Source organism: Morone saxatilis, unplaced genomic scaffold, assembly GCF_004916995.1.
Source record: "Morone saxatilis isolate NCDOM2014 unplaced genomic scaffold, NCSU_SB_2.0 Contig15, whole genome shotgun sequence".
In the NCBI taxonomy this organism is placed as follows: domain Eukaryota; kingdom Metazoa; phylum Chordata; class Actinopteri; family Moronidae; genus Morone; species Morone saxatilis.
Genome location: NW_023339707.1, coordinates 12,282,637 through 12,296,741, shown reverse-complemented (window position 1 = coordinate 12,296,741; position 14,105 = coordinate 12,282,637). Strand labels below are relative to the sequence as shown.

The following is a 14,105-nucleotide window of genomic DNA, read 5'->3' as shown; positions in this document are numbered from 1 at the left end:
CTCTCTCTCTCTCTCAGTCAGACAACAGGACGTGCTCTGGTTAATAATGAATCAGGAGTCACATCATGCAGACCGGCTGCCCTGACCACTCATCAAGCCATGCTACATGTGGGAGCATCACAGTGAACACAGCGAGCAGAGGTGCACACGAAAATGTTCCTAATTAATGCTTTTATTTGGGGGTTTGTTTCAAAATATTAGCATAATGTATCACAGTGTATGATGACATGGTCTGCAATGGTCACAGATGCTATGAGACTGCATTACCTGCTTAAAGCAAGAGAGGCAAGAAGCTTTCATTCACTTACAAGTGCATGAATGTCACTTAATTTATTGCTGAGCTTTTGGTTTGGCAAAGCAAGTAGGCTGCCGGCCAACTCCCATCTTAAAAAGGGGATGGCAGAGGGAGTCTATTATTGGACACTGATGAATGGAGAGCGGCACTTAACTCCTTTTTTAATGTATTACTGTATATTATTTAAGGTGTGTGGACCCCTGCTGGCCAAGGAACCAGCCTGAACAGTCATCTCTGTGCGTCGGGCCAAAGCTGCTGCTGGTGGCCATCGGGATATCACGGCTGCAAAAGCACATCTGACTGACAGAAGCAGCAGAAGCAAAGACGGGTCGGGGGGGGGGGCCCGGCTAGAGCCTTACCATCATGGTGGGCCACATACAGAGCTAAAGCCCAACCCAAGCAAAGTAAAGGCAGAACAACAGAGATTTGATCAGTATCCATTTTCCACTGACTGTTACAGTGTCTAGGTAACTTGGTAAACACATTCAGAGCATTTCCAGTTTATGCATCAGTTTCATTTGAATAGATTTGTGTTTAATATACAGCAGGACTGAAACTAAGGATTATTTTTAGAATCAGTTAATTTGCTGATCATTTTCTGATCAGTGATTCATTGTTTGGGCTGTAAAACATTATAAAACAATTTCTAGGAGACCGAAGACATTCAGTTTACAATAATGTTAAGACAACTTTTGAGAAGCTGGAACCCTCATATTTTGGGCATTTTTGGTCAGTTAATCACTTAAACGATCAAAATAGTTAGATCGAATAATCATTGCAGCTTTAATATAGTGTGTAAAATATACAGTTATTAAGAATAGCAAGAGTTGATTGTTGTTTATTAGTATACATTTTGTCTCACTGTCAAGGTGTTAATGTTACAGATTGCTTTAAGTATAACAGTTCCCAGTAATCTAAATTAAAGTGATACTTAATTAAAGGCTGTGTGGTTCAGGGTTTGTGTGGCAAACAGTACCTTTCGGATCAGATCCTGGTCCTCCACCACACCCAGCTCTCTACCTGTAGCCTGGGCGATCCGTTTCCCTGCCACCAAGTTGCCGACCAGCATAGAAGCGGGACCGACGTCCACTGAACAGATCGGACAATCAGACAATCAGAGTCACGATGCCAACAGCACAAACCAAATAACATCATATAATATTCTGATACTTCGTATGCTGTGATGTTCTACAGTGAACATCAGTAGGTATGGTCTAAGGCGGCCTACCTGGCTGTTTCTGGCGTGGCTTGGGCAGGTTGGTAACACAGGTGTGCGGGCACATGAGGATATTACAGGGGTGCAAGTTCCCTTCCAGAAAGTTCTGCTTGGTTTCACAGATGTGGATCCCTCCGAGGGGCGTCTTTGGGAGGGTGTTGGCTGGGACGAGTGCAAGGCAGTAAAGGCCGACCTGGTGGATACTGTCGATTGCCTGTGCAGAAAATCACGTGATATAGTTTAAATGCAAAATGAACACAGTATATCATAAAATGTCCTTCTGAGAAAAGGCTGCTGAGTCTCTTTAAGACTTGAGAACCTCAGTACAAACCTTTAAAGTTTAATTTCATCCAGCATGATAAATCACTTTCAAACTGAACTTTAGGCAATAAAGGGAGAGTTAGAACACCTAAAATACTATCAAAAGTAAAAATGTATTGAATATTCACACTAGGTGACACTATATATTTGATTTACCTGCAGTACTCGACTCATCCACTGGAAGCTGTCCTCCTCACTGGCGTCAGGCCTCTGCTCTGCCACGATCACTATCCTCTCATCATAAAACACAGTCACTGAGAACACAGCGATCCTGCATGAATGACAACAGAGAAATGAGCACTCACACACTCCGGACCAACACAAAGGGAACGGCTGCAAGATGTTAAAGGGATTGTTAGTTTGAGCAGATATACAGTAGCAGTTTTTTATTATTTACCATAAAACATCACAAAATCATCATTACTCATATGAGCATGTGTGTGGCTGAACGGATCTTTGTGCCCACTGTTACGAGCAGACAGTGTCTCACCTCCCCCTGTAAACTGTTTTGACAGGCTCCACTGCTAGTGCGGTGGCCACCAGGTCGTCGGCATTGTGGCGTCGCCCGCTCACCATCAGCAGCCCCTCAATCTTCCCCACAACAAACACCAGACTTCCCTGTGGACCAGACAGTTTCACTCAGTAAGGAAAACAGAAGTCCTTTATTTCAGAAGGCTAACTCTTTATTTCTGTGTGTGCCTTACAGGTCCTACAAATCCGAGCAGACCAGTCCGAGAGAAGGGAATTTCGCCTATAGGTGCTCCGGCTTGGTTCACGGGGATCACCTACAGGATTGGAAGACAAATCAAACATTGGACTCAAATACACACAGTACAGTAAATCTCACCCTGACATTATATTTTAAAGGATTGTCAGAAGAATTGAGATACTGTGGTTAAAAGTTTAGTTTAGAGGTGATTTATTGCCTAAAAATATTTAAATGAAAACATTTATTGGGCGCTACATGAGGGAATAAATAACAAATTCATGGTGACTGTGGCTCCATCTAGTGGATCATTTTAAGCTGTGCTTCTTTCCCATCCATCCATCCATTTTCTAAACCAGCTAATCCTGCGCAGATTCAAGGGGGAGTAGAGTTGAACCCAGCACACACTCACTCGACAAGAAGCAGGGGACTCACTGGGCAGGTCGCCAGAAAGTCCATTCTCAAGTGTTGACATGACTTTTTAAGTAGAGTTGTGATTTAAATGTTGCTGCAAACTACATTTGTTGTCTTCTCTCTCTCTCTCTGTATACTAGTGTGTCAAGAAAAGATTTGGAATGAGCCACTTAGTTCTTTAAACTTTGACGGACCTCGAATGTGTTCTTGGTGACGCCAGGCAGGCCGTAGTACATGGTGCCTCCAGCCCGAGAGTTGATCACAATCTCTCCTATTTCATCTGTTTTGCAAAGCTGAGGAGGTCCGTCTGGTTTCACAATGCACATCAGAGCTGAAACACACAACCAGGTCACAATTTTAACATTAGGTATGTTTACATACCTGAATTCTGATATAAAGTTTAGTTTAGTTTAGTAAATGTGGCAACTGCTGCACTTCAGCAGTGCTAATTAAAGCCAGTGGCTAACCTCCAGGCATGATGTGGCCCACATCCTGAACCGTGAGAGCAGAGTTCTTGTCCTCCGTGTTCACCCTGATCACCCCGTGGCTCAACCCGCCCATGGACAGGATGGCCCTGGCTGGTAGTGGAGCCCCTCGCGCACCAGGCCTACAGTGAAGGCAAAAAGAGAAGTGAACAGGCCAGAGGGCAGTATTAAGCACACAAAAAAAAATCCCCTGGTTTGGTATTATTTTTGAGTTGATTTACTTTTAAAGTAGTGCAATTATTTTAGCCTACACACTATTTTTAAACTGAACTAAGAAAAGTATGATCTTAGGAAGAGACGCGTAAGCACAAAACTCTTGCCAGTTGGTGCTATAACCACAACTCTATCTACTTATTTGTCTTTGTTCCTTCTTACTTCCTCTTTCCTACAAGTCAGGTAGTTACACGATGGTTGTTTACATGTCAATAAAAAACACAATATACATCTATTATTTCAAGACATCTAAATATAAGCGCCTTAATGGTGAATATTATGTGAAAAGCTACTCTTGTTGTTTGCATGCAAAACCACACTGGTTTTGAACTCTCCAGTGTCACAGTGTCTCTTCCTAGAGCATGTGAGTATGCAGATGTAATACCTGCGTATAGCCACAGTCAGGGCTTCAGGAGAGGTGGCACATGGACAGATCACCTCAGGCTTCAGACCATGAGACTGAAACACATTCAGGAAGGCATCACACGACGACACAGACCCTGATAACAAACAATGGACAAAAACGTTACTCATACAAGAACAGGGCAAAAACATGATATTAGATTATTAGAAAGAGACTATGTTTGTGCAGGAGAAGTGACTTACATGGGTTTGCTCCATCAGCCACAATGAGCATGCGTATCGAGGACAGGTTGGTGTCCCTCTGGTCCTTGTGGGCCATCATGGCCCAGTGGAGGTCACGGCACTTCACCAAGGCCACTCGTGCTATCAGTGGATAAGGGGAGTATTTTATATATATAGTGCTCTTACATATTGTATTTACTGTTCTCATCAATCATGTATACAGTTTGTGTTTGCTATACTGTTGCTCAGTGACTTTTGTTGCCATTGTTGTGGTCTTGTAGATAGTAATGATCTTTTAATAATACCCCTGTTACTTAATATATGCCCTACCTGATTAAATAAATATATACAATTGCGCAGACAATAAAATAATAATAATATTAATAATATAAAAGTAAGATCGGAAATTGGCTGTACCTTTGTGAATGTGGACCCTTTGCACCCAGGACATGGGACATGCTTTCATGACAGCATATGGCACTGTGATGGTGTGGATTCTGTTCATGACACTCTGGAAAAATGCACATATTGTTAATGTCACATTTTGCTACATACCAAAATTAAAAAAGTGAACTAGTCTGGATATACGGTACATTGTTGATTGCATTCAATCTCACCGTTAAGACTCCATGCCACATGCCCATATCCTTCTTGCAGTCCAACACATTGACCAGTGTTTCCCCTAAAACAGAAAACACAAAAACAAAGTGAATATGTGTACAATCAGCAGCTAACTGTGTAAAAGATGCATCACTTGGGTGCCACCAAAAATGTAATTTTGTGGTCCATTAGAGTGTATATTCACTCTAATCATGATCCTAAGCCTCTCTTTGAGCTGGAGAGAGTGAAAATAAATGATGGGGCAGGCTACAGATGAAATGTGCTGCTGAAGAGCTCAAGAGCTGAGCACTTTTCAACTTAATAATATAATAATTTCTAATGCTTAGTTTATAAAGCTTGAGTGTCTCACCCTTACACACAGAGAGAGAGAGAGAGAGAGAGTATAAGAGAGACAGAGAAGCAGGAGAGGTAAGAGTTACACAAAGCACTAAGATCTGACCTTCACAGTAGTTACAGGCCTGCGACAGGGCTTGACAGTGGGTCAGCATGGAGATCTTGGAGACAGCGACTCCCATCACTGTTCCCTCCTTACTTGCTTTGTACTTTGGTGGAAGAGACACACAAACATCGACAAAGTTACAAGAAAGCATAAGCTACCTGGAAACAAACCAATAATAATAATAGTAATCATGGATTTAACAAATACATGTATAAAAGTCAAATTTAAAAGGCATAAAAACACTAACAAAAAAAGAAAATGGAGAAAGCACAATAAAACACTATAGATGTCACAATACACTCAACTCTTTTATTTCATTTGATACAATTCAGGATACTGGGTTCACTATACAATTTTCTCACATTTTTTTAACAAAATGAAAAAGATTTATTTATTTAAATCGACAAAATATATTTTTCTTTCTATTGCTGATACCACAACATATAATGTAACGATTCACTTTTCATCTGTCTTTCACTGTCTCGCGATATATCTTTACATCCCAATAAAACACATAGGATAACATCAAACTACAAATGTATTATATGTTTTCAAAGACGATTTTATTCACTTTCTAGATGCAGGACAGTTTTGCAGTAATTGAAAATACTCAGTCACCCTGTGACTCAAAAATTTGGGAAAGACAGAAGAGTTCTAACTTCAGATTTAATAAATACAGAAACTGAACCTTTCTACAATTCATTTATGATCAGTAAAATCAATTAAAATTTTGGTATGTACCAAAGTAGAAATGCTAAAAAGAAGAATTTATGTACCTCTATGTAGGCGGTGTCTGTGTTGGCCGTGGGGATGTGAGGCTGCCAGTCTTTGGATGGTTTGGTCAGGTACTTTGTATCTGTCACTACCCATTTCATCCTCGGCCATCCTGGCAAACATCACAAAGAAACATACAGAAATATTTTAGCTGACACACGAAAAAAAGGAAAGTGCGTTTATGTACACTAATTTGGAGCTGCATTAAATTCACCTTGCAACCTCCGGTTTTCAAGGCCAAAGGTGAACCGCCAATACTACAACCCACTCACACACTGTGGCCCTAAATTGGCCAGTGAACATCACACTGTAATTTCCCTCTAATGAGCCTTTCTAATGGCTCCCAAGCAGCATTTGGGCTGACTGACCTTTGAACTGGATGATCTCTCCATTTGGTGTCTTGGGCAGCCCTTTAAGACACACCTCACTGGTCAGCGCCAGACTAACACCACAGCTACCCAGCAGGAAGCCAATCTGCTGGCTGCCTGCATCCTACGGAGAGAGAGACAAAGGTCAAGAGACTTGGGACATGCAAAGAGAGGCCAGTATACAAACCTGTATGAATTAAAAAGCACACATACACTCAGTTGTCAATATGTTATATAATAAATCCATATTTTGTTTTAAATAGCCATATGAGCAATGAGGAATTACATATACGATATACACGGTGTTTATTATAACAACATACATGACATAATAATTTGAACGTTTTATAAAACAGTTAATAAAATGGTTGCTCAGTTACAAATGACCAAGTTTATCATTTATTAAATCCCAGACTCAGTTGAGACCTGACTGAATTATTAACGGTTTGCTTCCATGCTCCATCTTTTATAAAGAATTACATCTGATGTTCTGTTTAGTGATCACTACAGAGGAATTCCCTCGACAACAGTGACATCCTTACCTGTCGTGAGAGTGGTACCTCGATGGGCACAGGGATGACCTCAGCTAAAAGGCAGCCATAGAAAGCCACCCAGAACATGCCGGGGTCACTGTTTGGATACACCAGCGCCACCTACGAAACAGAGAAACTCATTTTCTGTGTCATGTTCCTTTATACTTTACTGTACCGAGTGCTGACTGACAGGACTCTTACCCGGTCTCCAGGTTGAAGGACAGGTTCTGTCTTGGTGCCCAGTTTATTCAGCAGCGTATAGGCCAGTTTCAGACTGCGACTCCACAATTTGCCTGTGGAGAAGAAAAGTGAATGATGCTTTTTAAAATGTCGTGTTTGTTGTCCATGTATTAATGTTGTATAACTGATCCAGGATAGTTGAACTCTACAACCCACTATAGCTCCACACTGGAGGAAATGTAGGTGTTATTCTGCTCAAGCCAAAAAATATGTATTCTGTTGAACCAGCTCAATATGTGTGAAATATATCTCACATTTACATTTTGTGGATACGAACTTTATAAACTGAGAAGTTGAACAAAAACCTTTTCCGTTAACTGTCTACATTAACATTTCTATGAGTCGAGGTCCTGCTCACCATATGTGAGTGTGTAGAGAGGTTTGCCGGTGATATCCAGAGCAGTGAGGGCAGGGCTCTTGGCCTGAGTGGCCCCCCAGCGGGCCAGGGCAGCCTGCAGGGCAGGAGGCCAGTTACTGACCACTCCGAGAGGCTCCCCCTTCACGGGGATGATTTGACGTCCCTCTGGCTTTGGGGTGTTGGGGTCTGGCTGGGGCACTGGACAACAACAGAGGGAGGCAGTAGATGATTAGGAGAAGCTATGAATAAGGGTAACCCTACAATGACACTGTGGATAACACAACAGATGTGTCACAAACATTATGGTAGTTTTATTAAGATTTCCATGTAATTAAAACTGTTTAAAAAAAAAAAAAACTTTAAAATAATTGTTCTGTTACCTGGCTACTGTACAATGAACAACATAATAAACAGTATTTCCCTGTTGTGTTAGCTCAACGGCTATACAAGTAAAGTATTAAAAAATAACTTTACAAAAGGTGATATCAAAAGCAGGAAGAAAATACCACCCCATCAGTCTGAATGAAGCAACCCATTCAACAAATTGTGAGTTACTGTTTAGCAGCCTATGTGGGATGGTGAAATTCATCCATGATAAATGCGAATAACTCAGGGCCCGTTCCTGTGATTATTTCCCATTTTTCTTACAAAAGCAAAAACATAACATGAATGCATATGGGCACTGTTCTCACCTTCTACAATTTCCTCAGAGTCATCAACGAAGAATTCACTGAGTGGTGGTCTCTTCGGCCGTTTGAGTGTGTTTAACAGCTGCTGGATCTTAGTGGACACCCTGCTGTTGACTGGCACGCCTGGACAAACACCAAGAACAGCCACTGTCACAAACATATGTAAACAAACAAACAAAAGAACACGCGCACACCCACACATGCATTTCTATTCTAACACAAATCTCTACTTCACCATACGCTCTCACACACAGTCAGGATCAGAATCAGCAGCGAGAGAGTTCAAAGGGGAAATTGGTACTTGAGGAGACACAGATTGGACGATCTTTAGGAAAATAAATATACAAGGTTCTCTACGTCTAAACCTATGACACAAGACAAACATGAAGATAGATAGACAGACGCCAGGTTGGAAAGCAAGCTGATTTGGGCGTCTTCAGCATCCCTCCCCTTCCCCAGTTTCGATTTATATTACCTTTTCTTTTTCCTTTTTTAAATCAAAGGCAAGACAGGGACAGGATTAATGGACCCAAAAGAAAGAACACAAAATACTGTCATTAGCAGCATTCACCACACAGTGAAATGAGGATGAGGTTGAAGATGATTCTGGATGAACATGGCAGCAGATTGTTTATTGATCTGAACGCACTCAAATCAGCTTCGTCACCGCACACGGTAAGTGCAAAACAGAAAATCTCACTCAGTTGCCATGATAAGAACATGCAAATGGTTTAACCTCCCAATCTGAAGAAGAACATCGACAACCAGGTGACAGTTTCCAAATTCCAGGAATAGAATTAAGATTAATGCGATTTTCTCTTTCATCTCTTCTACATTTATACCACTAACAGACATTTATAAACATCTTGGCTTGCGTGAGTTTAAGTGTACCGTCAGCGGTATCCAGCATGCTGGAGCGGCTCTGCCCACGGCTCATGCCCCTGACTGCCGGAGGCAGGTCCACCCTGGACCCTCTCTCCTGGGGAGTAGAGGATGTCACATCTGGGGGCACACTGTTTTCTGAAGGAGAAGAGAAAGTGAGTGTTGGCAAGAAAACAACCAACCACCACTGTGATGTACCCGTTAATATTGGAGCTTTATTTATGACTGAAAACTACCTATGCGCGTGTGGGCCAGTACATCGGCCAACAAGGAAGCAGCGGGTGTGATCTGGGGCTGCGGCTGCGTCTTGGGCTCTCCATGGGAGAGGGTGGAGGAAGCAGACGAGGACGTGGAGGAGCTTTGGACGGAACGGTTGATCCAGTAATCAGGACTCTGCAGGCTCTGGGCTAGTACTGCACTGAGAGCTGCCTTTCTGCGCAGTGAGCCCTCATCCTCTGATGCAGAAGATGTATCTGAGGGAAAGAGAAAATCCTGACTATTTAGATGTTCTTAATTTTTAACAACATTTAGCCCCAAATGACACATTTAAAATTGTTATTGAAAAGCAGATCCCATAATCATTACACTGACCAGCTGCCCATTGTGTGTGAGAAATCTGCTTTACCTGGAGGTGTGCAGGTATCTATGGGAGACTGGACAAAGGCTGAGCGTCTCTTGGTTGGCATGGGCAGTGCCATTTTCTCCTCTTTGTTTTTGGCCAGTGCCGCCTGCACAGCCTCTGTGTGGATGTCTATGTAAACAGGAACAATACACAGAGTGAGTCAAGCAAGTGAGGTAGGCAGAAAGAATGAAAAAAATATATAAACAAGCAAGTTCACAGGTTGACGATTATTTAATGTGATTTATGGTTTGTTGAAGTGTGTGTTTTCCATATACGCTGCATGTAGGCTGTGTACCTGATCTATAGCGGTCGTCCCTGGCCCCTCCACTACGGTGTGCACGGTGGTGTCTGGAGGCTGAAGATGTGGAGGGGCCCGGGCCCTCAGGGCTGGGGCTGGGATCGGCACTGTGACCTGGGGAAAGCTGTACATCTGGCAGAGACAGATCCACATCTACAGAACAGAAGTAGGTATGTACAAAGTCAATAAAAACCCATGTAGGGCAACATTAATAAACAACAAACAAACATGGGCCTTTGGAAAGTTTTTGCTTTTGCTTTACATAATGCCATTACAGCTACATGTAGGTATAAATATTATATGATACTCAGAGAGACTCTCTAAATTTAGACTCACTACTGAGCCTCTGAGCATGAAGTAAAATAAGGACACTCACTTGACTGATGCAACTTATAATGTTAACGCAGTATATGAAACTAGGCTAGATTCAAGCTCATATATTTTTAGTCAACTGTCCTCTCCTCCCAGAAGGCCTATGCAACAGAGTCTCTGAGGAGATGATGGTTCAGAGGGATACGGGGGACTGAGGGGATGGGTGTAGGAGCAGGAGGTGACCTTTGGAGCTTCGAAGCACCCCAATATCTGCTTCGACATCCAGGGCAAGCTGCCCGTAACACAACAGAAAACAGACTCCACTAACAAGCATGGGAACTTAATTAAAGCATTAAATTGAGAATTATTCATATGAGATTTAGGTTTTTGCAGTAATTTCCAATTCCCTGTGTGCTCAAGCCAAACCAGGCCAAGGTTAAACAAGCAGGGAACGATGTGCAGTATATTCCACTTTTTAAATTATCTTACAGTGACACATGAAGAAGGACTTGTTCATGCCAATGCTAATGTGGTACAATTTTTCCAGAGGAAACACCGCACCCTCAAGCGAGTCAGCTGACTGAGAAAAACAGAACAGATCAGCTTACCAACGAGGACAGATGTGACTGACTCATGGTAGTACAGCAAAACTCTTGTACTTCCCCATTTCTGTGACTAGTTGTAAACCGACAGTGGTTTAAGCTGATTGTGTTCAGGGGTTCACAAGTGACAGCACAACCACCGAGACGTGCAGTGGTTTTGTTACTCAGGGAATTTGCTACAGTGGTGCAGCTTTTAGGGAACTTGTTAGATGTTAGTTAGATTTTAAGTGCATTTCCCATTTTGGCCACTAGAGTGCCACAGAAAGCTATAAATTGTCCTGGACAAAGAGAATTACAGTTGCACTGGACATTCAGTGAAGTTACTTTTTTTTTATATTAAGCTGGAAAAAAAAAAAAAACTCTCACATTTAAAACTAAGACGCAACTTCCAGTCATGACTTCAGTTCTTCTGATGCAATTACTTTGAAGTCTCAGAGCGACCAGTTCCAAGAATGCTGACAGATTATGTGAGAATTACACAGGAAAGAGAGAAGTGGGGCTCAGAAGTTAAAAGATATAAAGCAAAGAACAAAAGAAGAAGAAATGGTCTCACTTGGCAAATGTTGGATGTAGGAGGCCAGCAGCTTGGCTTTCTTCTTCTCATAGCCCTTCTGCGTGATGTCACCTAGGAGAGAGGACAGCGACACCACACCGTTATGTTAGTCATAATTATCACACAAACACCAGGCAACTGCGCACACAAACCAGATAAAGTACACACTCCTCTAACACACACACAAACACACACAGCTTCTGCTTTAGCTAATACATTTGCAGGGGTTGAGTCATAATAATAATCCTCTTTAAACCAAATCTACTGAACTCCACATGTTGATAGCCTAGTCCATTTACAACCAGGCAAGGAGATAACACCATTGTTTGGCCTTACATTAGCCCTGGTGAACAAACATGATGGGAGCACAAAAACCTCCTCTGGGCAACGAAACCCAAATATGACTACAGCAACCAGCAGATAACTGTGGCGGGCAGAGAACAATGGCAAAAGTGAAGGCTATCTGGAACAGTTGGGATAGTAAGCAGAGCAAAAAGGAAGCCATGTGAGCCAGTTTCACATGGGACTGAACGATTTATCTCCTCCACCCCCCTACCCCCCTTTTTCCAGTGTACACCCAGCCCCACCCCTTCCTCATTCAGCCTTGGACTGGCAGGACTCCCACGGCTTCCAGAGTTTGCTGAAAAGCAATAGAGGCGGGACAAAGTCCACTTAACTGGGACCCCAGAACACATAGTCTTGCTTGTGCAGCAAACATACATGCAAGACACTCCCTACCTAGTTAAGTCACCAGTGTGTAGGATTCAGTGGCATCTAGCAGTGAAGATCCACATTGCAACCATTTGAATTCAGCTCAATCTTCTGGGCATTGGGGAGAAACTACAATGACCCGAAAACCACTAAAGGCCCAATCTAGAGCCAGTGTCGGGTTTGTTAATCTAGGCTACAGATGGCTACTCCACAGAAGGGGACCCGCTCTCTCTGTAGATAAAAACAGCTCATTCGAAGTTAACAAAAACGATTCTTATTTTCAGGTTATACAGTAATGAAAACATACCTATGAATATTACATTCGGTTTCTGCCAATAGATCCTCCTAAATGTTACACACTGGGAACTTTAAATAATATACATACACACTTCCCTTGTACACACAAACAATCAGTTAATCCTCCTTCCTCGGTGTCCAGTGATAACACCTCATACTATGTCAAGTGCAATGTGCCAAAGGACTGCTTAGCCTCAATCCTGACACCTCCACCACACCCTAACCGGTGACAAGAGGTCACCTACTGAGAGGAGGAGAAAAAGGAGAAAAATCAAAGATAACTGGGAGGAGAGGGTTGTGGGGGTTGAGGTGATAAACACATGGTGAGAGAGGGAACATAGCCCAGAGTGAAACAACAATGGAAATGAAATGAGGATAGAAGGTGGGAGCCAAAGTTCAACAGCAGATTGGAGGGTGGTGGGTTGGATAAGCCGGCACTGGGTGGAGGGTCCCATGTGTGACTCATATTCTGTGTGTTGTATCTTAAAACTTTCTCACACTCAGGTCACTATCCGCTTGTGTGTGGCGTTTGCCTGGAAAAACAACAGATTCCTAAGCTCCCTTAAGGGTTGAGTATGTAAACTGCCAATGGGTTGAATTTGAGTTTTACAGACTTTTAATTCTCATCGTTCCCATGGAGGAAACTCTTGAGGTTTCACAACACTGTGAAATAGTGAAAAAAAGAGGGAGGGAGCAGACATTTGCAGAGGAAAAACTGTGCAAAACAAAGTCAGAGACAGTTTTGGTGAGAGGGAGTGTGTGATTGAGTGCCGAGTGCTTTGTCATTCTTTGCGTAAAAAAAGCTCAGATGGGATGGCCAGCATTCAGCTCTGACTTCATGCCTGGGTACACACGCTGGCAAATGTGTTTTTCGTCTCTTTTTCTTTGTTTCTCCTTCTCTTTAGGTATGCTACAGGCTTGTTTATGTAGAGGAAAACACCCGGTGATAGACATGCAAGCAGGGCAATCAGCGGCAAATTGATTGCAGTGGACTGGAGCGTCATTGTTGTCGGAGACAGGGTTCTGTTAAGCCCAGCGCTGGTGCCCAAGTGGTGCCCGGAGGGAGGAATGGAGGGTTGGAAAGATGGAGGGAGGGAGGTCATTAACACAGACAGAGGAGAGTCTGTACTGGTGTGGGGGCATAACAACAGGCGTGGACTGGCACGACCACACTGGCTCTGTAGCTGGCAGTGGGCAGAGAGACACTGAGGGCTCTGGGTTGAAAGAGTGACTGTGACAGCTGCTTTAAAACAGAGGAAAAGCTGTACGTTTTGAGAGCAAGAATGTGGTGTTTTGAGTGCGAGCATGAGCAACACAGTACAGTGACTGTGTGTGTGTGTGTGTGTGCGTGCGTGTATAATCTGAGGTCAGGGGACAGGATGTGAGCGTTACCCCACCCTGTGTGTGCTGCCAAAATCGTCTCCCTGTGACTGTCTACAGAAAGAGGAATGTGCTGATTGGAGAACACCACACTAACAGAGAGGGCCAACTGGCCTGGAGAGCTAGCCCATTGGCCAAAAACTCCCCTGAGGTGCAGGAAGCAAATGTATCCACGTGTGTGTGTGTGTGTG

The 14,105-nt window shown here is 43.0% G+C and overlaps 1 protein-coding gene across 1 annotated transcript in view; it reads right to left on the bottom strand.

Annotated features, from left to right (window-relative positions):
• Window positions 1–14,105, bottom strand: part of dip2ba (disco-interacting protein 2 homolog Ba) — a gene marked incomplete in the record, with an annotated part of 42,449 nt that overhangs the window by 10,725 nt on the left and 17,619 nt on the right. Inside the window, 24 exon segments of the mRNA XM_035656915.1 lie at window positions 1,272–1,384; window positions 1,524–1,725; window positions 1,989–2,103; window positions 2,323–2,450; window positions 2,537–2,617; window positions 3,147–3,283; window positions 3,420–3,559; window positions 4,036–4,150; window positions 4,257–4,376; window positions 4,653–4,746; window positions 4,853–4,917; window positions 5,296–5,398; window positions 6,072–6,181; window positions 6,438–6,561; window positions 6,980–7,090; window positions 7,172–7,263; window positions 7,569–7,766; window positions 8,261–8,380; window positions 8,733–8,744; window positions 9,149–9,277; window positions 9,376–9,612; window positions 9,765–9,890; window positions 10,057–10,212; window positions 11,527–11,598. Of these exon segments, the coding sequence (XP_035512808.1) occupies window positions 1,272–1,384; window positions 1,524–1,725; window positions 1,989–2,103; window positions 2,323–2,450; window positions 2,537–2,617; window positions 3,147–3,283; window positions 3,420–3,559; window positions 4,036–4,150; window positions 4,257–4,376; window positions 4,653–4,746; window positions 4,853–4,917; window positions 5,296–5,398; window positions 6,072–6,181; window positions 6,438–6,561; window positions 6,980–7,090; window positions 7,172–7,263; window positions 7,569–7,766; window positions 8,261–8,380; window positions 8,733–8,744; window positions 9,149–9,277; window positions 9,376–9,612; window positions 9,765–9,890; window positions 10,057–10,212; window positions 11,527–11,598 (2,900 nt within the window).